At 41.0% G+C, this 24,652-nt stretch overlaps 1 protein-coding gene across 5 annotated transcripts in view; it reads right to left on the reverse strand.

Moving 5' to 3' along the window:
• LOC128829392 (RCC1 and BTB domain-containing protein 2) overlaps positions 1-24,652 on the reverse strand; it is an 80,807-nt gene that overhangs the window by 39,180 nt on the left and 16,975 nt on the right. For 4 of the 5 annotated variants that reach the window (XM_054014794.1, XM_054014803.1, XM_054014773.1 and 1 more), the window contains 4 exons: positions 10,456-10,614; positions 10,072-10,222; positions 9,113-9,279; positions 8,103-8,261 (listed from right to left, as the gene is read on the reverse strand). In XM_054014794.1, the coding sequence (XP_053870769.1) occupies positions 8,103-8,261; positions 9,113-9,279; positions 10,072-10,222; positions 10,456-10,614 (636 nt within the window). Of the gene's footprint in view, positions 1-1,412; positions 1,441-8,102; positions 8,262-9,112; positions 9,280-10,071; positions 10,223-10,455; positions 10,615-24,652 lie in introns of those variants that run through there. The other variant, XM_054014811.1, reaches the window with a different exon arrangement.

The following is a 24,652-nucleotide window of genomic DNA, read 5'->3' on the forward strand; positions in this document are numbered from 1 at the left end:
GATAGGAATGCATTTGAGATGGACAGGCTGCCTACTCCTGCTCTCGAGCAGAACCTCAGGTATTTGGTATTGTGTGTCTCACTGCCAACATCTGTTTCTGCCACTGATGGGTTTAGAGACCATTCCTGTAGCCTTCCCCCTCTCTGTCAGCTGATTGACCAAGCTGTTGTCCTTTTCCACTAGGTGAAGTACTATCGGGTAAATGTTGTCATGGATGCATCAGTCCTATAGTACTTTAACTTCCTTGCACTACTGTGTGGAATGAGTTCCTCCTTGTTTGTTCACATAAAACACAGCATCATTTTGTCAGTGACTACTTGACTACTTTGCTTTAAGTGAAGCAGAAAGAATTTGAGACCTAGATGGATTGCCCTCATCTCCAATACATAGATATGGAGTCATTATTCAAAGTGGTTCCAACAACAATGAGTTGTTAGGCCACTGAAGTGCACTCCCCATCCCAGGTTGGACAAACTTGACGTAACAGTTATTGATGGGGACGGAGGAACAAATGCCACAGCTATTTAGCACACTGTGACTACCAGGTAAGAGATGGGAATACCTCTTTTGGGACAATTAGCTTTATATAAATGCTCTTTGAATTTGGCAGGTAATTTTTGCCAGCCAATGCTAAAGAGGTTTCATTCTGAAATGAGCATAAAGAGTCATGTATGTCTGAGGCTATAAGAAACAATATTATTGTTTGTTTGGGATTCTTTCACAGTTTTATAATAGTAAACTGCATGTTCAGGAGTCCTTCTTCTAGGAAAGGGCTCTTCCTTACTGGGCATCCAAAATCATCCCAACTTAGGGGATTTTCTGAGTAGGAAGGTATGATTTCTTCCAAGTTATTCCCAGTCATAGATTCTCAAAAAGTACATATGAAAGACCATGCAGGGTTTCCTACAATGAAGCCTTTATGAGCCAGTCATCTCAAATGCACTGCCATGAAAGAAAGGCATTTTGTAAATACCGGGAGGGCAGCAGAAGGGGCGAATGGGAGGACCTTGTACTGGTAACAATCTTCCCTGCCCAAGAAATGAATATATTATTAATATGAAGGTCTGATCAATATATGGAAGTATGCATCTTTCCAACTGAGCGCTCCAAATTAATCTTAGGTGGAAAGGAAAGGAGACATGGGTATAAGCATCACCATATGGAACCTGAACTTCCTGATGAACGAGTTGAGTTGTCTCAAATCCAGGATGGGCTGCAAGTCCCCCATCTATCTTCAAGATCAGAAAGTAGCTGGAGTAAAATCCCTTGCCTCTGACTTCCTTTGGTAGCTCCTCAGTGGCCTGTGAACCTCTGATTTTAGTAGGCTCTCATAAGGGGGGTCCTTGAATTGAGACAGACGAGGAGGGTTGGGTGGAGGGATGGAACCAAAACATATTGCGCAATCCTCTTACACTATTTCTAGGATCCATTTGTCCATAGCGATGGTTTCCTAGTAGTTAAAAGAGTGGAAGAGTCAGTCTCCAGAAGGCAGGCAGGGGTAGAAGGCCACACACCGCTCCCCCACCCAAGCATAGGTGGCACACCCAGGTTGCCCCCCCCATACCAGGGCACCTGCGGCATTCCCGGAGTCCCCCTTCTAGAGCACTGGGAGCGAAGTTTAACACCTTTGTGGTCTATTGTATTAAAATGCAATTGTTTGTGTGTTATTGTGAGCCAGGTATAGTACATATATCCATGGGAAGGGTGAATCTAGCTCCTCCAGGAACTGAGAACAGTGGGGAGTGATTAGTCAATGTCACTCAAGTTGTAACATCTCCAGAGAAGCACTCCCCTTCCCTGCCGGAGAGGTTTGCATAAACCAGTTGTGACGTTATCTGATTAAAGTATGATATGACCATGCAAACCATTGTTGCTACCTTTGTTATATAACGGCAGCGAATCTTATACAAAGTGTGACACATGGCCAGAAAAGGTTAAGCAGCTTGCAGGCTCAATAACCCAAAGTCAACCTTTAATGTCACGTTAGAAGAGTATGTGAATGGTAATTAGGGCCGTTCCATGGTAGACAGGCTAGAATTTTGAAATGCAAAACTATATTGTTAGAAATTAGAGGTGATACTAATTGTATGTGTGTACTCATATCTTGTTAAATGATAGCCATGTAAACAGACAGTTCCTGTCTGTCACTATAGCTGTTGATTCAGATATCAAAAGGGAATATTAATATTTAAATGAATCTTGGGTGAAATAATGTCATTGTCTGTATGTCTCTTTAAAGTTTGTGATAAACTGCTTAATGGATGAATTATTTTATGTTAATCCATGTAGTTAATTACCGGTGAGATTTGGGAAACAGAAGGTTACATCAAAAGCCTATTGTTCACCCTGGACTGTATGGTCAAGGGGCTGCTAGAAAAATGTATAAAAAGACCCTTGGGTCCTGATCCTTTTTATCTCATATCTGCTTGATGCTTCATGCAGGGGAAACTTAAAGCCAAGATTGAGATCTCCAGTCCTAACCTGGAATCACCCTGAATATAAACATTGGACTATAACCTATGAACTAATTCTGAAAGAACTCTTTGCAACTACAAAGCTCACCATCTCCACTATGAATCTGAATCTCAAGAATTGTACTCATGTCTGTATGTATATTGATCTTTTAACCAATGCTCTCTTTTCTTTTTTAATAAATTTTAGTTTAGTTAATAAGAATTGTCTGTAAGCGTGTATTTGGGTAAAATCTGGAATATTCATTAACCTGGGAGGTAATGTGTCCAATCCTTTGGAATTGGTAGAACTTTTTTATATTATGAATAAGATTTTCACTAATCCTCATCATATTTGACTTGGGTGTCTGGGTGGAGACCTAAGGCTGGGTTGCTTTATGGAAACTGTGTTGCTGGCTTCTGGGTAACCAATGAGGTATTATAGAAGCTGTTTTGTGCTGGCTTGGTAAATCTAAGTATTGGAATATCCACCAGCTTTGGGGATTGTCTGACCCATTCTTTGCAGTTCACCCTGAGTAACCTCAGCTGGCTCCCCGGGACTCCAGTCACACCAGTTAAAACTGGATTCTTCAGGGACCAATAGACAAAGAAAGGATTTTTGAATACAACGCCTACTGGTTAACTGACTCATGACCTTCTTTCTGATAAAGCAAATGGATAGGACCGCCGGTCCACAGACAGCCCCAATCCTTAGGGAAGAATTGGAAGCACTTTGGCCTACTGAGGCCCCATAAAACAGTGTTCTTGTTCTGAGCAGAAGGTGTTATGAACTGAAAGCCACAGGAAAACTCCTGGATGGGTTGGAAGGACTGCTCACCTGCCAGAGCCCTTCTTGGAGTTGGGGTAATCTGTGATAAGCTTATTACTGTGCAAGTAGCTTCTTTTATTGTTTTTAATATGTTTTCATTATATTGCTTTTACTTTTAGGAACAAAATGTGCTTGCTTAGAAAGCACTGTATGGTAGATTAACCCCTCAGGTAATCCCACTGTTAACCATCTCTGAAGAGAAGGCAAAAGAAGCCTGCTCAGGCAGCCTGCCTTTTGCTGGGGATATCACAGGGAACTATTCAGCCTGGAAATACCCCAGTCAGAAGGCAAGAGACTCGTGTCTTTGTCCAAGAGAGGCAATGGCTGGGCAGCTGGAAGCACAGAATGGGTGCCCTTGCTGGACCACAAAGGGAGAACACAGGTGCAGTTGCCCTGGACTGTGGCATATATGGTAGCAGAATGTGCAGGGATCTGTAAGAGTGTGAACTGCATAAGTGCAAACATCAGTGAAGCAAGTACCTGAAGTGGGGAAAGCATAGAGAAAAGACTCAATAGTCTTTTTGGGAAAGGAACAGCAAAAAGAGAGATGACAAGATGAATTATAAACAGCTGAAGAAAAATCAGCTGTCTGGGCTATTCAGGGGAAGGCAACTCAACACTGAGGATCAGACTAAAACACAGCTAGTTAATTCGCTGAATTCTAATGACCAGAAGCAGAATAATGGGTTAGGTCTGCAGGGAACTTCCAGCAGGTGAGAAAAATCTGGGAATCTATCCCTAGAGAGAAACAGGGAAGAGACTGAGTGTGGCAGCAGCTATGTACTATGAAGGCCAAGTACACCCCTGCAACAGGAGTTGTAGATAGCTCAACAACTAGAGCAGGAGAGGCTGCAGCTGAAGAGGGACAGAGTGTATCTGGAAATCCAACAGCTTTCAGACTGGGAGCAGCAGCATAAGTAAAAGAAGAGAAAGAGAACCAGTGCCAGTATGAGAAGCACCAACATCAATATGAGAGAGAAGAAAAGCAGAAGTAGTGCTAGTATGAGGAGAAACAGAAGGACAAGGAACATCAATATCAGCTCGAGATGGAGAAACTGTGCCTTCAAATCCTTAATCCAGTAGGTAAAGCCATACCTCCTGTACCTCTCCTAGTGGGTGGCATAGACTCCAAATTACTCAGAATCATAGAATTACAGAAGATTAGGGTTGGAAGAGACCTCAGGAGTCATCTAGTCCAATCCCCTGCTCAAAGCAGGACCCACACCAACTAAATCACCCCAGCCAGGGCTTTGTCAAGCCGAGCCTTAAAAACCTCTAAGGATGGAGATTCCACCACCTCCCTAGGTAACCCATTCCAGTGCTTCACCACCCTCCTAGTGAAATAGTGTTTCCTAATATCTAACCTAGACCTCCCCCACTAAAACTTGAGACCACTGCTCTTTGTTCCATCATCTGCCACCACTGAGAACAGCCGAGCTCCATCCTCTTTGGAACCCCCCTTCAGGTAGTTGAAGGCTGCTATCGAATCCCCCCTCACTCTTCTCTTCTGCAAACTATACAAGCCCAGTTCCCTGAGCCTCTCCTCGTAAGTCATGTGCCCCAGCCCCCAGATAATTTTCGTTGCCCTCTGCTGGACTCTCCAATTTGTCCACATCCTTTCATCCTTCCTCACTTTAGGGAGGGGGATGACATGGATATATTTCTTATTGCTTTCGAAATGGGGTGTGAACTGAATAAGGTGGGGAAGGAGGACAAGGTACAGTAGCTGCCTCTAGTACTGTCTGGGACAAAGGTCTTGGACATTTTCACCTTTATGGGAGGGGAGAATTACAAAGATTAAAATAATTGTAAACAAGCTTTTGTGACAAAGTTTAAACTGACTCTTCGTATGCATAGGGAAAGGTTTCAGGAAATTCAGAAAAGAAAGGGATATGACCTATACTGAGGTTTCAACTCTAATTAGGAGTTCTGTAAGGAAATGGGGAACAGGTTGAGGGTCAAAATGTTCGATGAGTCCTACGAATTAATGGATATAAAACAGTTCTATAAACTCCGCCACCCTGAACTGAAATCAAACACAAATCCTAGAGATATTACTATAGCTGTGAAAATGGCAGACCATTATGTGGATAGTCATCCTTGGTTTGATAGAAAACCAAACAGGCATGGAATGGGATCAGAGTCCAGGGACTGGGCCTAAACAGAGACCCAAACCCAGTGGGGAGGGAAACCGATGGGGAAAAGCGGTGTGCCATATATGGCCAGCAGAGTCACTTTATTTGGAATTGCCCAGGTTGCTCACTGAGTCCCAGGTACAGTGCTAGAAATGTCAGCTGAACATCAACCTCACAGAATTATCTGTGTGACTGAGAGAGGGAGGGAGGGACGGAATCACATAACATTATAGGCCATCAGCAGACAGGCTAACACTGAACCATTTACACCCCAATCCTTTGTCTACAAGTCATGCTGCACCCTCCTGGCTGCAGATCAATGGCATAGCCAGTGGGAGTGGAAGATGGTAATCAGTGGGGAGACATTCACTAGATGGAGAGATACTAGAACTAAGATAGTGATAGGTTTCAGAGTGGTAGCCGTGTTAGTCTTAGCCCACGAAAGCTTATGCTCAAATAAATTTGTTAGTCTCTAAGGTGCGACACATACTCCTCGTTCTTAGAACTAAGATGACAGTTAAGCCCCATGTTGTGAAACACATGAAACGCTGCCAGGATGTGTAATGTGGGTTAAAGTTCCTGGTATAAAAACCTTCACTCTACATGCAGATTTCTGTACAGACCCAGGAAGAGTCTGGGATGCTGGTTGCAGGTATATTGTAACATATTCCATATTCTTTGCTTTTGGGGAATGATATTGTGGTTTCAAAGCAGAAAAGATAAATCACGTCTCTTCTGTTAGTCCCAGAGTGGCAAGAGATTGTTTTAGAGTGGTAGCCGTGTTAGTCTGTATCAGCAAAAAGAATGAGGAGTAACACAAGAGATTGTGTTAGCCAAAATGCTAATGGGATAGCTGACAGGGATGGATCTCCGCTATTCGCTATTCGCATCCAAGAGGAATCAAGTTACTTTCTCAGTGTATGCAAACAAATACCTGAGCAGCAGGATTGATAAGACCTACTGACTTGAAGTGGAATTCTCTGGGTCCTAAAGCCTAGATCAGGGAAATAAGCTCTCTGCCTACTATTACCAGGCACTCAGGGGAAGTACAGAGCATGGTGAATGCAGTATTTCCATCCAAAAGTAGGGACACTGCGGCAGCTGTGGTGTACTGCAAAAACTATGACATCCACCCTAGGATGGGAAATGACCAAGTAGGGTGTAAGACATCTGTTTGGGAGATGACAAAGGTAACTGTTGCCAGGAAGGAGGGGAGACTTTTTCCTGCAATCATTGACTGCCTGATGGTCTGTAAAAATGTAATAGACCCTGAGCAAAGTGGGAGAAGGAATTTTGTTCACCTTGACTTAGCCTGTGGGGAACATTAGGCCACCCTCGTAGGGAGGAGGGAACAATGCTCCTCCCCCTTCCTCCAGAGAAGCAGAGGTTAGGCTGTTGAAGTCCCCTGGCAGGTGGGGGGAAAAACCTATGGGGAGGTGGGGCAGAGAAAAGAATCTGGCAATGGCAGAGGTTTGAAAAACTCTCCTTTGCCTGATTCTTCTGCTGTTAAAAGCAGCACATGGTTGAGAGTTGCTTCACAAGGATCCAGTCGTGATATATTTCTCCCTATGGCCCAAAGAATTGCTTCTTGTAACACCTCCAGGTGAGGAAGCAACCAACCACTTGAATGACAAAGGGACACTCTACACACTCTCTAGTAATCGAATGGGAGGTATAAGTGGGAGCACTAGGTCTCAAGTGTACAAGCAACAGGGAGTAACGGGAAAGAAGAGTCATATGAAAGCTCAGCCGCACAGGTTCTTAAGACAGAAAATATGCTGGATGGTTATCAGATGACTCTGTATGGATTTCTGACTAGTGTATGCTGACTTACTAGCAGAATGTTTATTATCTGAATAGTTGAAATGGGAAATTATGAAAGGTAACAGCAGAAATGCCTCCAGGAAATAAACCTGTCCAGGCACTAAGTCTATCAGTTTCTTTAAACAGCTCCAAGGGTTGCACCCTAGCACACGGTTTGCAGTGTCACTCACTCAAATTAGGCCAAGCCACCCCTCTGTCACGATGGATAGGTGGCCAGACCAAACCTGAGTGGCGCTGAGACCCCATGTTTCGGGAGTGAGGAGTCATGCCCAGCCCTGTGGGACAGGAGCCACCATTGCAGGCTTACTTTCCAACCCCCATATTCCCTGCGGCTTCTCCTGCACACCAGTTTTAGGGTTGCGGTGCAGGCGGAGGGTGCATTATATATATTCACATATATAATGGTGGATTGCAAAAAAAGACAAAATACAGCTGGTGGGTCACGTTAGTTAAAAAAGTTAGGGAACCATTGGATTAGAATCTCAAAAATTAATGTTAGGTTCAAATATTTATTCTTAAAAGAATGTAATTAATTAATTTTAAATGAATTCTTTTCCGTTTACTGCAGAGATTTGTTCTGAAAGGGGTAAATTTAGCTAATTTGGGTAAAGTTATCTCTCAGATGATATGTTTATATATGTGGTGGGGAAAGTGGGAACAAGTGGGACAATTTCTGATGAAAACTTTCTTATAACAGTACAGATTACCAGATTTTGGAAGTTACAGATTAATATTACTTTTCTCAGCAGTTTTAACTGTGATAGTGCTTGCAAAGGTAGATACGATCAACAATTTGTAGCCAATAATGCTGAATAAAATAAAATTCAGTCAGAAAAAATACTTTAACTTTAAGAACATTCTTACCTCCCCATTTTCTACAACAGCCATTGAGCACATCTGTCCACAAGCTATATTAACAGCTATCTTATTTTGTAGGCAGCTGGTAACTCTTCGAGGAATTGGCTGATTAGCTGTTGAACCAGATCCAACCTGTCCTGAATTATTATAACCCCATGCATACACCTGTTATAGAAGAGTCATTAACAGAATAACATATTATTCCCTGTAACATATTACTTTAACCAAATATCCAAGTTAGATAAACTGCACATATTAAAAAAATATATTCTAAACATACGTGGATTACAGGACTACAACAATTATTTTCTGTGCATCTAGGAAAGACACAGAAATGTTTGTTTCCTTTTTTATTTTCTTCCAGAAATCTGTCACTCCTTTCAACTCTAATTTCTAATGCTCAACTAGTTAAAAAAAAACAAGAAGAAATCCTTCCCTACTATCAAAGATTATGCATCCTGTGGGGTATACTTGTGATTCTTTGTCTACAGAGTTACTGGTAGAAAATAAAATAGGTATACTTGTGATTCTTTGTCTACAGAGTTACTGAAAGAAAACAAAATAGGACAAGTAATTGGACACCAACGATATCTCAGAGTGTAACAGAACAATACTTTGTACCTCAATGGGTTTAGATATTTAACTATGGTGATCCTTCCACATTTGCACAGAGTTTAATTTACTGCCAAATTTAATGGTGTGAACAAATTTTTCACAGCAGGGCATAATGGGAGAGGTCACAGATTTTTTAGCCAGCCTTTGCAATACCAAGTGCTGTTCTTTCATTAGGATCAGCTATCCCATAAGCAACTTCCTGTAATTGTAGGTGTACAAACATTGATAGACCTCAGATCTTCCAATTATTATTAAATATTTATATCACAGTAGCACCTAGAGGACAGCCAGGCCAGGTCCCATTGTGCTAGGTATTGTATGTTTTTCTGTTTCCAGCATCCTATATAAATTCCATACAAAGGAAAACGCAGTTTATGCAGATTTATGCTAACTATTCTCACCTCTCCATCAGATGTTAACACCATGGAATGGTGGGAGCCACAGGCAACTTCAATTACTTTCTTGTTTACCAAGTTAGTAGAGACTTGACAGGGAACTAAACCATGATTTGTTGTACCATTGCCCAGTTGACTATAAGCATTATGGCCCCATGTGTACACTTCTCCTTCTATAATAAAAGTGTGAAAAATCATCTTTAAAACATCTACTTATCTAATGACGATGCATCACAAGATGACAGAAAATAAAAAAGTCAAGTTCAACAATGCTGCACACTTCCTATCTAAGTATTTATATGCCCCTTAGGCTATTAGTCCCCTGTACACAAGAATGCTATTATTCCCCCAGTGTTCAATAAATGTCTAAAAGTGTAATACCAAGAGAATCACATCAAAAGAAAGTGATAGGAGATAGTGTGGTCCAGAAGAGAGGACATAGGAATGGAAGTCAGATGAGACCTGAAATCTATTCCTAGCTCTGCCACTTCTGGCCTTGGTCAATTAATTTGTCTCTGTGCCTTGGTTTTCTCGTCAAAACCAAAATAATGATACTTTCCATTCTTTGTAAAGTACTTTGAGTTCCTCAGATGACACTGTCATTATTTATTAATAAATAATAATTAATAATATATTAATTATTAGTAGTATTCTTGAAATATGCCATCTCCACTTTGTATCCTTGAAAAGTATATTTTGAAGTGATTTAGGAGCCATAGCATCCTATCAGAAAGGTTAAATAAATGTCTGATGTACCACTTCATCAGATATCTATTTTGATATGAACTAGAGAATAATTATTAATCCTTCCACAGAATCTATACCCTTGCATTTTCACTAATACTAGATCAGTCTAAGAAACAGGATTGTCCATTTCACTCTCACAACTCAGGTCTCTCACAAATAATCAGGCCAACTGAAGAAGGCACACATTTTAAAAATACAATATTCTCACCACACATTACCTGCAGTAGTAACAACAACATGGGGACCACTTCCATAGCTCAGACAGGCTATCTTTTTGCCACATAAAGTATCTAATCTCTGTGGTTCAATAGTGCTCTGAATGTCGCCTGTTCCCAAACAGCCACTGCAGTTGGTGCCAAGCACAAACACCTGTTATAAAATCTTATTGTTAATGTAGCAAGTTCTTTATTACTACTGTAACATTTACCATTTAAATTAAAATAATCCATCCTAAACTTTCTTTATTCAATAATTAATGTATGATACTTCTCCAGGGTCTATTATCATAATTCTAGCTTCACTGCTAATCTATCCTGAATTAATAATGAATCAAATAGTTACCAAATAATATTCCATTAATATACACTTTCTCTGATAATTACCTCATCATTTTCAGTTGCATACAACACTTCATTACCAGCACTGCCAAATACACAGGCTTGACGAATTAACTTCAGTTCTTCTTGAGAGCAGAGAGCAAAAATTGGCCATTTTCCAACATCCAACATCTTCAGGGCTGATAAGAAAGTAGCATGTATCACCTGCTGAGATTAAAAAGTGATATCAGATATTTAGAAAAAAGGAAAATGTTCAACCTTGTACAATGAAAGGGCTAAATCTAAAGAAAAATTAAACAGTAGATAAGAAAGGGTATTACTTTCTTGCCCAAGCACAAAACAACGTCTTATTTCAAAAGTAGGTTCTGGACGGACAGTGATTAAAAAAAGAATCCATATACACCATGATAAAGAACAAAAGAAAAAAATAGAGAAAAGCACCAAATAATGTGTAGACATACTGAGACAATCACTTCTGTCTCTAGTTTTCCAAAATTTATATTTCCGAAATTAAATTCCCTTGCTTCCAAGAGGGAACAAGAAGTTATTTTTATGGACGTAGTTTGTGCAGCTTAAGTTCAATGTTCTGTTTCTTGGACTATGACGAACATAATTAATGGTTTTCCCTTTCAATATGTTATGCATGGTTGAACTGTATTACCTATGACTAATTTAGGCCCTTATTCCACAAACATTTAGATTCTGATCCAAAGCCCACTGAAGTCAATGGAAAGACATTCATTGATTTCAATGGGCTTTGGAGCCTAAGTCTTACTTCAGTGGACTACACCTGTTAGTAAGAGTTTGCAGGATCTAGCTTTCTTTCCAATGTCTGTACAGCACTAAGAACAATGTTTGTTAGCAGCCACTATTCAGTAAGACACTTAAGAATATGTCTAGATAGAGGCATGACAATAGCCCAACTGTAGTCAATGCAGCTATTCGTCATGAAAGCTAAGCACATGCTTAAGTGCCTTGCTAAATGAAGGTCTAAATAATGATCATAAGCGCTTGAAAAACTCCATCAAAGTGAAACTATATGCAGTATACGCTACTGAATAGGAGAATTCACCCATGGCTTGTGGCCCCTTTGTTCCAGCTAGTGCATAGGATCCATAAAGGGTTTCCCCTGCCCCTCTCCATGGGGAATACATGTGCACAGTAGGCCCTGTGCAGGAGCCAGAGAGCCAACTTTACACCCCCACACACACATAGGAGACTGTATCACCTGCTGAGGCTCTGGGAGAATCCTGCATGGATGGGGGAGTGACTGCATGATCCTACATCCTGGCAATTCTATACCAGCGCAATGTCCCCTACAGGCCACTGCAACAAGGACAGAAGTTAGTGTTTTGGACTGCCCTATCCTGTGATGGAGGACGAACCATCTCCCCAATAGATCTCTAAATGAAAACCCGGGTGGATAAAAATCAATTATTTTTTAAAAAAATAAATAAAAAAAATCAGATTTTTTTTATTTAAATCGGATTTTTTTCATAAAATGCTTTTTGAAGAAAAAACCTATCTCAAGATAGTTTTAATTAAGATACATTATAGCTCAAAGATATCTCATAATGGAATAGGGATTATAAATTATAATTCTGTAATATGAGACAATACATTCATGTTATTTTTAAGAAAAATTTTGTAAATGAGTTCCAATAGTTCATGGATCAGGGACCCAATTTTATGGGCTTCCTGGCGCTTCTGTACAGATTATTTAGGACAGGGGTCAGCAACCTTTCAGAAGTGGTGTGCCGAGTCTTCATTTATTCACTCTAATTTAAGGTTTTGCTTGCCAATCATACATTTTAACGTTTTTAGAAGGCCTCTTTCTATAAGTCTATAATATATAACTCAACTATTGTTGTATGTAAAGTAAATAAGGTTTTTAAAACGTTTAAGAAGCTTGACTTAAATTAAATTAAAATGCAGAGTCCCCTGGACCGATGGCCAGGACCCGGGCAGTGTGAGTGCCACTGAAAATCAGCTCGGCACCCGTGCCATAGGTTGCCTACCCCTGGCCTAAGAAGTCCTCCAGCAGACGCAAAGGAGACCAGCCTTTATAGTCATGCTGTGTCGGAAGTAAACAACAAGCAGGAGAAAACAACAAATTTTAAAAAGTTATACAGGTCTTCATTATATATTATAATTGAATTCCACCTCCCGCCCCCCCGATCTTCGTGAGAGCAATGCCTTATATTGACTGTAAATCTAGAATCAAAGACATAAGCCTCCATTCACCTGCGTGCACCTGTGGCTGCTTTGCACTGCTCTGGTGGCACAGAGACTGATATCTCAGAGCTAGAAGATCTGACCATTGGAGGAGTCCCTAGCAGAGAGGAATCCTCAGTTGGCATAGTGCCACCAGTTTTGTAAGCAAGACAAGAAATAACAATTCTACTCTACTCCATGCTGATTTGGCCTCAACTGGAATATTGTGTCCATTTCTGGGCACCACATTTCTCTAAATTGGAGACAGTTCAGAGAAGAGCAATCAAAATTATTAAAGGTCTAAAAAACATGACCTATGATGGGAGATGGAAAAAACTGGGTTTGTTTAGTCTGGAGAAGAGGCGACTAAAAGGGGACATAACCTTTTATGTACTTAAAAACTGTTACAAGGGAGAGAGGAAGGGAGAAAAATTGTTCTCGTTAACCTTTGAGTCTAGGACTAGAAGCAACTGCAGCAAGGGCAGTGTAGGTTTAAGTTGGATACTTGGAAAAACTTCCTGTCAGGATGGTTAAGCACTGGAATAAATTGCCTCCATCACTGTAGATTCTTAAGAGTAGGTTAGACAAACACCTGTCAGGGATGGTTTAGATCAGGGGCCGGCAACCTTTCAGAAGTGACAGGTTTCAGAGTAGCAGCTGTGTTAGTCTGTATCCGCAAAAAGAACAGGAGTACTTGTGGCACCTTAGAGACTAACAAATTTATTAGAGCATAAGCTTTCGTGGACTACAGCCCACTTCTTCGGATGCATATAGAGTGAAACATATATTGAGGAGATATATATACACACATACAGAGAGCATGAACAGGTGGGAGTTGTCTTACCAACTCTGAGAGGCCAATTAAGTAAGAGAAAAAAAATTTTGAAGTGATAATCAAGCTAGCCCAGTACAGACAGTTTGATAAGAAGTGTGAGAATACTTACAAGGGGAGATAGATTCAAAGTTTGTAATGGCTCAGCCATTCCCAGTCCTTATTCAATCCTGAGTTGATTGTATCTAGTTTGCATATCAATTCCAGCTCAGCAGTCTCTCGTTGGAGTCTGTTTTTGAAGTTTTTCTGTTGTAAAATAGCCACCCGCAGGTCTGTCATAGAATGACCAGACAGGTTAAAGTGTTCTCCCACTGGTTTTTGAGTATTATGATTCCTGATGTCAGATTTGTGTCCATTAATTCTTTTGCGGAGAGACTGTCCGGTTTGGCCAATGTACATGGCAGAGGGGCATTGCTGGCACATGATGGCATAGATCACATTGGTAGATGTGCAGGTGAACGAGCCCCTGATGTATGGCTGATGTGATTAGGTCCTATGATGATGTCACTTGAATAGATATGTGGACAGAGTTGGCATCGGGCTTTGTTACAAGGATAGGTTCCTGGGTCAGTGTTTTTGTTCAGTGATGTGTGGTTGCTGGTGAGTATTTGCTTTAGGTTGGGGGGTTGTCTATAAGCGAGGACAGGTCTGTCTCCCAAGATCTGTGAGAGTAAAGGATCATCTTTGAGGATAGGTTGTAGATCTCTGATGATGCGCTGGAGAGGTTTTAATTGGGGGCTGAAGGTGACAGCTAGTGGTGTTCTGTTATTTTCTTTGTTGGGCCTGTCTTGTAGGAGGTGACTTCTAGGTACTCGTCTGGCTCTGTCAATCTGTTTTTTCACTTCAGCAGGTGGGTATTGTAGTTTTAAGAATGGTTGATAGAGATCTTGTAGATGCTTGTCTCTATCTGAGGGATTGGAGCAAATACGGTTAGATCTTAGAGCTTGGCTGTAGACAATGGATCGTGTGGTGTGTCCTGGATGGAAACTGGAGGCATGTAGGTAAGTGTAGCGGTCAGTAGGTTTCCGGTATAGGGTGGTATTTATGTGACCATCGCTTATTAGCACAGTAGTGTCAAGGAAATGGACCACTTGTGTGGATTGATCTAGGCTGAGGTTGATGGTAGGATGGAAATTATTGAAATCATGGTGGAATTCCTCAAGGGCTTCTTTTCCATGGGTCCAGATGATGATGTCATCAATGTAGCGCAAGTAGAGAAGGGGCGTTAGGGGACGAGAGCTCAGGAAGCGTTGTTCTAAGTCAACCATAAAAATGTTGGCATACTGTGGAGCCATGCGGGTACCCATAACAGTATGCCAACATTTTTATGGCTGACTTAGAACAACGCTTCCTTAGCTCTCGTCCCCTAACGCCCCTACTCTCATTGTCTACAGCCAAGCTCTAAGATATAGGAGGGTCCAACGGGCCGGATGTGGTCCGCGGGCCGTAGTTTGCCCACCTCTGATCTAGAAGATACCATCAGAAATGCTTAGTTTTGCAGCTCTCAAACTGTGGATTTGTGTCTCCAGAGATAACATGTTTCTTAACAACAAAACATGTTTAAAATAAATAAATAATGTATAGAGGTGAGAAATAATACCAGACCTCAACCCTATTGTCCCTCTGTAAATTTGTGTACACAGAGTAAATCCCTTACCTCTCTCTGAAAGTGCAAAGTTTCAAAAAGTTCAATGAATAGAAGATTGTTGGGGGAGGAATAGAACTGGATAAGGAGAAGAAGTCTGGAGATAAATGTGAGAAGGGAGGGACAAAAGTGAAACTGTTTGAGCAGCATATTCCAGAAGTCTTCAGGTCTTTCTGAGTGTAGCCTTCATTGATTTGAGATCTACCATACCATTCTCTCACTACAAAGGCAAACCTATAATGGCAACAGGCCGTAAAAGAGACCCAGTTTAGGAATAAGAACCATTCAAGAAATATATGTTTGCTGATGATGTTTTAAAGAAAGTCACACCAGTGAACTGGTGGAAGTCAAGCACTGGGATTCAGAGACCATTGAAATGATAATCTCACTTTCAACAGCAGTAGCTTCTTCTGCCAGTGTAGAAAGAATATTTTCTTCCTTTGGACTAATTCATTCCAAATTGAGAAATCATTTGGGACCTGAAAAAGCAGGAAAGCTTGTTTTTCTTTTCCAGATTATGAACAAACAGGAAAATGAAGGTGAAGATGACTGAGTTAGCTGCAGAAGCCAATATTTTAAGTTTCTCGTGTTGACCTGGCTGACACAGTTGATTTAATTTTTTTTTAATATTTCATTCAACTATTTTAGTTAAAATTGTTTTTAACAAAAACAAACCTGATTTTAAAAAAAATTGACTGTTTAACTAAATTCAAAAATTCATATGCTTGTTTTGTTAAAATATTATATGTTTGCTGTTGAAGAAAAAAATCCAGAATACATAACAATGTTGTTTTAGTTAAATAAAACAATTTAAATGCCTGTCTGGTGATGTTCTCCTCCTAATACAGCATGGCAAGAAAATCCTCCAAATAGTAATGATTAACCTATTGAATTGGAGATATTTATGAAGTCATTGGGAGGTAAACTATCTGCTTCAATTACCTTTGGTAAATGAAATAACCAAACAATCATTCATTTTCTGATATAGTGTAAAACTAATCTGAAAAGTTTTCAAAATAAATCACTATAGTGTGTACCTTCTAAAAATGAAACCTACATCTATCTCTGAGTTGTGAAGAATATTAAGGTTATAACAACCAACAAGAATGCACTTTAATGTAAAAATCCATGATTAAATCGAGTCTTCCTGACTAGTGATTTAAATCAATTTGAATCATGATTTAAGTCAATTTGATTTAAATCAAATCAACCCTGATGAAAACAAACTATTTATTTATTTCAAATTCTTAGCTATGACATCTCTGCAATATTTGTAAAGATCTACTTTTTCAGTTTAGTCAAATCTGAATGTTAGGTACAATTTGTGGCAAACAATGAAACCTTAAGTAATAGCCTAGCCCCACTAAAGTAAATGGCAAAAAAGAGTGAGGATTTCACCTCTTGTTTCTTATTTTTATGTATTAGTTTTTAACAGAGAGAATTTAAATAGATTTCATTTTAAGCCAACAATTCTAAAATAGTCAAACAAAATGTTTTAAAGTAATATTTACTTCATACAAATTAGTCCATCAGAGAGATTAAAATAGCAGTCAGTCCTTTATTAAGAGGAGGTAGGAAAGGGAAAGGATTTAATAATAGATATTTTTAAAACCCCACAATTATTACTAAATATTCATTTTAAAACAAGCATTTCAAACCTGTTCTTCATATAACTCCCCAATCATATACTACAAGATATTAAAAACTTTTTAAAAATTCATAATCCCCATTATGTTACCAAATCTAGTGATGAAAAACTCCTTTAGAAGTCTACCCAAGAACACTCTTGCGCTTGAAAAATATCCAAATTTATTTTCAGGCATCTGAAATAACAAAAGCTTCGTTATCTTCCTCCTTTGTGGTTTTAGATGCATCTGTTTCAACACCGCTTCAGATCATTAAATATATAATCTATATGAATTTATTTATCATTTAGATTTCCACATGTAAGTATAAAAAAAGTCTTCTGAATAAGGATAAAATCCTGCCATTTAGCACAAGCCAATGACCTCATAACAAATTTGTTGTTTAAACTTGAAAACACAAACAACTCTCCACCAAGACTTTCCTACTGAAATAGTGTCTGAACCTCAATCAAATTTCGGGACTGAAAGGCAGAGGAAGTCCACCATAGCCTGTTACGCCAAATTTACTGACACTGTCGCTACCGGCATTCTTCCCATTGGCACCAGACTCAGAGGCCGGAACCAGAGTTGACAGTACAGGGTATCTGCCCTCCCTACCCGCTACCTAGGGAGGGTCAGAGGCACCCATGACATCCCATGCACCAGAGCCGGCACCAGAAGAGTCACCTCGGGAGTTGGAACACTCACATATCCATCATATGCGACCTCTTCTTTGGTGCTGACGGCGGAGAACAACTCCTGCACTTCTTCAGAAAAGCCCGTGCCCCAGAACGGGAAGCAGCAGCACTTGCCAAACCTGAGGGCAATCTGGAGCCTAAGGAAGTCCTCAGTACTGGGTCAGGCCTCATGACCTGTTCAAGCAGGTGCTGCTTCAGGCAAAGGTCCTGTGTCACCTGAGTCCTCTTTTTGAATGACCCACAGATCGAACAGCACTCTTTAAACTTGTCTTTGCTAAGGCAGAGCAAGCACTGCATGTGAGGTAACTGTTGGGAATCGCTAATTCACACAAAGTGCAATGCTTGCATCACAGGGGAGAACTACCATTACCGCTATGCTATAGTCTATAACTTTTAATCTAACACTACTGACTATTAACTATGCTCAATAATACTAGGCTTAGAAGATAAATTGCAAGATTGTGACACAACAACCACAGAGAGCTCTCTTCAGTAACATCCCTAGTCTAGAGGCACTCAAAGATACCCTTATATAAAAAGTAATGAAAATTACAGCATTTCTTTAACATTACTTACAAAACTACAGCCGACAGGCAGTGAGAAGGAACTGAGGGGACTCGGGGCAGCGCCACCTCATCTAGCCAGGGGCGGGACTACAGGCATGAGGCACAAGCACTGCCCCTCTATGTATACTGCTAGGCAAAAGTCTCCACCTCTGGCACACGCACACACCTACTTGGAATACATGTATGCATCTACTCAAAGAAGAACTGATTAAAAGACTTATTTATTTTTCAGTGCACCTTACATAAAGACATTCACCGAACAGTAAGTCAAAATAATATTGAATGCCTCTATAAATAAACACATTGGCCAAATGCCTTCAGTGCTCTGCATTCCTTGTTTGGGTACTGTTTAGCATTTGTTTATGGACACAAAACCAATTAAATGTTTGTCTAATTAGGTCAGAATAATAATATTTCAATGTCAATATTTGGTTGATGTGCAGTTTTTTTAGTTTTGTTTGTTTGTTTTTAAAATATCACAGACTCTTAAAGTGACTGCTTTTCACAATGTCACCGACTGTTCTCCAAGCTGCATTTGCTGATGTGATGTAACCTGAAATTCTAAAGGACAGCCAAGGTTTATCTCCTTCTGCATAAATTTCCTGGCTTTCTCGAAAACAGACACTGGTTTCTTAAAGATTCAGAGTCTGTATTTCAGTTCTCTCCTATCTGCCCAGCTGATGGGTCAGAACAAGTAATGGGGTGGTTTTCTCTTCAATAACATCCCTAGCCTAGAGGCACTCATAGATACCCTTATATAAAAAGTAATGAAAATTACAGCATTTCTTTAACATTACTTACAAAACTAAAAATCACACATTATAGGAAACAATGAAAAAAAAGCATTAACAAAATTGCTCAATAAAAATATTGTTATATTAAAATCCTTGTAAAATATAAAAATAAAGATGCTTTAATACAACTTACTAACACCCATGAATTAATTAGAAGTCGGTCTTAGGAATTAACAGATATGTTCGACCCAGTAAGGGACTGAGATGATATTTGTGGCTCCCTTATTTTCAATTTTTTATCTCCTTACCTTCCATAATCCCCATCTAATTTTCTCCAAAAAGTCTGAAAGGTTGTATGAACCCCTGGCCTGACAATCAATCTAATAACTCCATTTAAGATAATCCACTCTTTTAACATTATGTGTTTTTCTGATAGTGTGTAATGGTCCTTCTCAAGTATTCAGGTAGGAGAGGTTAGTCACCTTGTACAGTAAACTGGAGTTCTTTCAGATGTGTGTCCTTATGGGCTCTCCACTTCAGGTGCACATGTGCCCCATGCACCTTTCATGGGAGATTTTTTATAACAGTGCCTATTTGGCCCCTGCATTTGTCCTACACATCTGTGTGTCCCATAGTGAGGATATACAGGGCTGCACAGATGAACCGGCCTTAGTTTCTTCTCTACCGTGAAGTCCTGCAAAGGAAACTCAGAAGCAGAGAAGGATGGCAGGTAGTAGAGCACCCATAGGAACACACAACTCAAAGAACTCCAATTACTGCACAAGATGAGTAGTCTCTCCTCCTTCAATTAGTGTTCCTATGGGTGCTCCACTTCAGGTGACTTCAGAACAGTATTCTCATCGGGAGGGGGGAACTTCAGAGCTGAGTCTAATACTGAAGACAAAACTGCACTGCTCACAACAGCATCTGATCTAGAAAAATGAACCACCACATGATGTTTGGAAAAGGTATGTATCGAAGTCCAGGTCGTAGCCTTGTTAATCTCAGCAGGAACCTGTTTAAGTAACACTACCGATGTAGACAGAGATCTTGTAGAATGAGCTAACACCCTAGGAGGAGGTTAAATATGAGGATACATTTTGAGAGCCACCTCCAGAGACTCTGGTGGAGACTGCGGACCCCTTGGATCTGTTCACAATCAAAACAAATAGTCAGGGCGACTTTCCACATGGTTTGATTCTGTCCAGATAAAACCCTCCTATTGTCCAAAGTGTTGAAGGGAGCATCTTCCTTAAACTGGTGTGGGTTCAGGAAAATAACTTGGGAGATGAATGACTTGGTGGACGTGAAATTCAGAAGTCACAAAGGAACTTAGGATGTAGTCGTAGTCAAACTTTGTCCTTGAGGAATAGTGTAAAAGGAGTACTGGCAATCCTCGGACTTACGACACAATTGGTTCCTGAATATCGCGTCGTAAGTTGAAAATGTCGTAACTCGAATTTCCCAATGTCACACTGAGCATCGTAAAGTCAAAACCAACACTGTAAAATCAAAACATGATGACAAATTATAAACATCATAAGTCCCATTCATCATAACTCGAATATCATAAAGTCGAGGACTGCCTGTATCTGCCATTAAAGACCCCAACTCTTCTAGGGGGAAGAAAAAGGTCATTTTCATGGATAGGTTTAGAAGAGAACAAGTGGCCCTTGGCTCAGAGGAGGTTTCATAAGACAATTAATTATGAAGTTTAGATCCTATACAGGACTGACCTACATAAGAAAAAAGGTTTCTCAGTCCCTTGGATGAGCATACACTGAGAATCCCTCAACACAGGAACGAAAAGCCTTTAGAGCCACCAGTGAATCCTGATGGAACTCACAAATAATCCTGACTTTTATCATTCCAACAGATAGTCAAGATTAGCAGAGAGGGAAGAATTAATGGGTGAAAATTGTTGTCGGATACACCAGTGTTGAAATCTCTTCCATTCTGAAGGTAAGTACTTTGGGTAGACATTTTCCTGTTGTTTAATAACATCTGTGGTACCTCTGGACAACAGGAAGAGTCTATTCCTGAGAAGGATTGCGCAACCAAGCCTTGACATGAAGAACTCCCAGACTGGAATGGAGAGTCTGACCGGAGATCTGAGAGAGCATGTGGGGAATGGATGGAAGAGTCAACAGCGGAGAGACAGCAAAGTGAATCAAGTAAGGGTTGACCAGACCTGTCTGGGCCATGTTGGAACCACTAATGTGGTCTTGGCTTTATTTTGCTTGATCTTGTTTACCAATTTGAGAACGAAATATGTTGGAGGAAATGCATACAAAAGACCCTTAATTAATGGAACAAAGAAGGCATCTCAAGTGAATGGAGGCTCAACCCTCTGTTCAAGCAGAATTATTTGCACTTCCTATTGGTGATGGTGATAAAGAAACCCACAGAAAATTCCCTCTGATTTGTATGTTATCAGTGACTATTTATCACTAAAGATTGTAGAATTCAAAGTTTTCATAAAATTTTGCATCAAATAGAGTACAGCTTGTTTCTCCAAAGTTACACTGACCTTAAACAAAGACAATAAACTTTGCAATTATGGGGCCTGATTATTGCCCACAAAAATTTCCTCACTGAAATCAAAAGGAATTTTGGATGTGCAAGGAACACAGGATATAGTCCATGTTTTTGAAGACAATAAGGAAAAATTTTATCCATGCAGTTTTTTCCATCCCACCATTCCATTGGCTTCCTACTTCATTTTGCACCATTTTTCAACTACCCTTGTAAGCTGTGTGCCTGACAGCATGGATCCTGAGCTGCTGACCAGTCTGGTAATGAGTGTTATGAACACAACGCGCTGGTCCAGCAGTAGTTCATGAGATGCGAAACAGAGAATGATTCAGAGATGCCTGCCCTGTTGTCTGCCAGGGAAACAAATAATTCAAGATTGCTGCTGGCATTCACGGGACAGCTTGCCACGGTGGACTGTTAGTGCTGGGCTAGGGAAACAAGCACTGAGTGGTGGGATCGCATCATGATGCATGTATGGGATGACAAGCAGTGACTGTAGATCTTTCGGATGCGCACTGTGATGGCCCCCCCCCATAAGGTTTTATGGAAATATACTTATGAATATATATGACATAACTAGAATATGTTCTGTGCTACATATGCCATGTAACATATCTATGTAAAGGTTTTGATCTACTGAATCTATTAATCCTATTTGTATGCATGTATCATTTTTGTATTCAAAGTTATGAATATTGGCCGTGTACTGGCTTGATTTCTAAATAACCTTAGTAGAGCATTTGGTCAGTTCCTGGGGAAAGGACTTCGCAAAGTTAAGTGCCCAATCAAGAAGCACCTAAGGAACAATGCATCTTGGAATGCTCCAATCCACATAAGAAGTCTTCCTGGAGACATTCAAGATACCATGTGGGCAATGGCTTCTGCCTGTAAAAACTGTGAGTCATGCATGGACTTGTGACTTGACCAGGTGATTTCAGAACTCCATGTTGGAGCTGGACTTTTCATAGGAGGGTGGATGGGGTCTCCACCCACAAGAGAAAGTCTATTTAAGCCCATGGGAGACCCCTCCATTTGGTCTTCAGCTGGCTAAAGAGACAGCCTCTCTACCCCCAAGGATACGTGAAAGGAACTGGGACAAGAGACAGTAACTACAGGGGGTGTGAGTGATTGCTGGACCCAGGCTAAAAGGAGACTAGTCTGAAAAAGGAAATTTACTGGGTGAGATGTTATTTGTATTCAGTTTCTTAGACATAGACTTGTGTTTTATTTTATTTTACTTGGTAATTCACTTTGTTCTGTCTGTTACTACTTGGAACCACTTAAATCCTACTTTCTGTATTTAATAAAATCCCTTTTTACTTATTAATTAACTCAGAGTATGTATTAATACCTGGGGGAGGGGGCAAACGGCTGTGCATATCTCTCTCAGTGTTATAGAGAGCAAACAATTTATGAGTTTACCCTGTATAAGCTTTATACAGGGTAAAATGGATTTATTTGGGTTTAGACCCCATTGGGAGTTGGGCATCTGAGTTAAAGACAAGAACACTTCTATAAGCTGCTTTCAATTAAGCCTACAGCTGTTCGGGGACATGGTTCAGACCTGGGTCTGGGTTTGCAGCAGGCTAGCGAGTCTGGCTCAAACCAGGCAGGGCACCGAAGTCCTAATCTGAAAGGGCAGGAAAGCAGGGGCAGAAGTAATCTTGGCACATAGGTTGGCAGCTCCCAAGAGGGTTTCTGTGATCTAACCCATCACAGTCACACATCCACCTTCATGGAACTGCGTGCGGAGCTCTCCCTAGCTCTGTGGCACAAGGACACCAGAATGAGAGCTGCCCTTACTGTAGAAAAGCGAGTGGCAAATGCTGTGTGGAAGCTGACAACTCCAAACTCCTACTGATCAGTTGCGAATCAGTTTGGGGTTGGAAAGTATACCCTGGGGGTTGCAGTGATGCAAGTATGTAGGGCCATTTATCACCTCCTGCTACGAAGGACTATGACTCTTGGTAATGTGCAAGCAATAACTGACGGCTTTGAGGCAATCAGATTCACAGTGTGATAGATGGAATGCATATCCCTATTTTGGTCCCAGACCATCTTGCGACGAGTATACCACCTGAAGGGGCTACTTCTCCATGGTCTTGCAGGTGCTGGTGGATCGCCGGGGCCGTTACACTGACAGCAGTGTGGACTGGTCAGGGAAGGTGCATGATGCATGCATCTTTCAGAACACTGGACTATAAGAAAGCTGCATGCTGGGACTTTCTTTTCAGACCAGAAGATTCCAATCGGGAATGTGCAAATGCCCATAGTGATCCTTGGAGATCACGCTTACCTCTTGCTTCCGGGGCTCATGAAGCCTTACACCGGGAACCTAGACAGCATCAAGAAGCACTTCAACAAGTTCAGCAGGTGCCAAATGACTGTTGAATGTGCCTTTGGCCAATTAAAAGGTCGCTGGTACTGTCTTTTTGTCTGGTTAGACCTCAATGATGAAAATATTCTGATGGTCATTGTGGCCTGCTGTACTCTACATAATATTTGTGAAGTGAAAGGGGAAAACTTTCCACAGGGTTGGACGGCTGAGGCTGATCAGCTGGCTGATTTTGAGCAGCCAGATACCAGGGCAATTAGAGGAGCGCAGCAGTTGACTATTCTAATCAGGGAGCCTTTGAAGGAGCATTTTGACAATGATTTCCAGTAATGTGTCTTTATGTGATGGATTTGGCCAGGCAATGATTACTTGCTGCCTTGAATTACCCTTGTAGTGCTTGCTTCCTGAGCATTAATTGTAGTGAGCAAATATTCCTACGTATAGCCACAGTGTTTCAATGTTATCACTGGCTAGACCCCTTCCAGAGTGGAAAAAAGGTCCTGACTCGCCACGCCACCAGACGACCCTGCTCTTTGCTCCACATCATCCTTGTGCTCCACTTCCTCATCCACCACTTCATTATCGGGGTTGAGTCTGCTGGCCGCTGACTCCAGTTCCACCGAAGTATCCATGGGGCTCTTGGTGGTGGAGGTGGGACCGCCACCAAGGATGGCGTGCAACTCCTTATAGAAGCGGCATGTCTTCAGTGCCACACCAGAGCAACAGTTGGCCTCCCTTGCCTTCTGGCCTGCCTGCCTCAGCTCCTTGATCTTGGCACGTCACTGCTGTGTGTCCCTTTTGTGTCTCTTCTCCTGCATGCCACTAGCAATCAGCCCATAGGTATCAAAGTTCTTATGGCTGGAGCAAAGCTGCAACTGCACAGCCTCCTCTCGCCATAGACTCAGCAGATCCAACAGCTCCAGTGTGCTCCATGCGGGAGAGAATCTGCTGTGGAAAGCCAGCATGGTCAGCTGGGAAGATGCTGTGTGAACTGTGCACACGAAGCAAACAGGAAGAGGAATTTCAAAAATTCCCAAGCCTTTAAACAGGGAAGGGGC

The sequence above is a fragment of the Malaclemys terrapin genome, chromosome 1 (assembly GCF_027887155.1).
Source record: "Malaclemys terrapin pileata isolate rMalTer1 chromosome 1, rMalTer1.hap1, whole genome shotgun sequence".
Lineage (NCBI taxonomy): Eukaryota > Metazoa > Chordata > Testudines > Emydidae > Malaclemys > Malaclemys terrapin.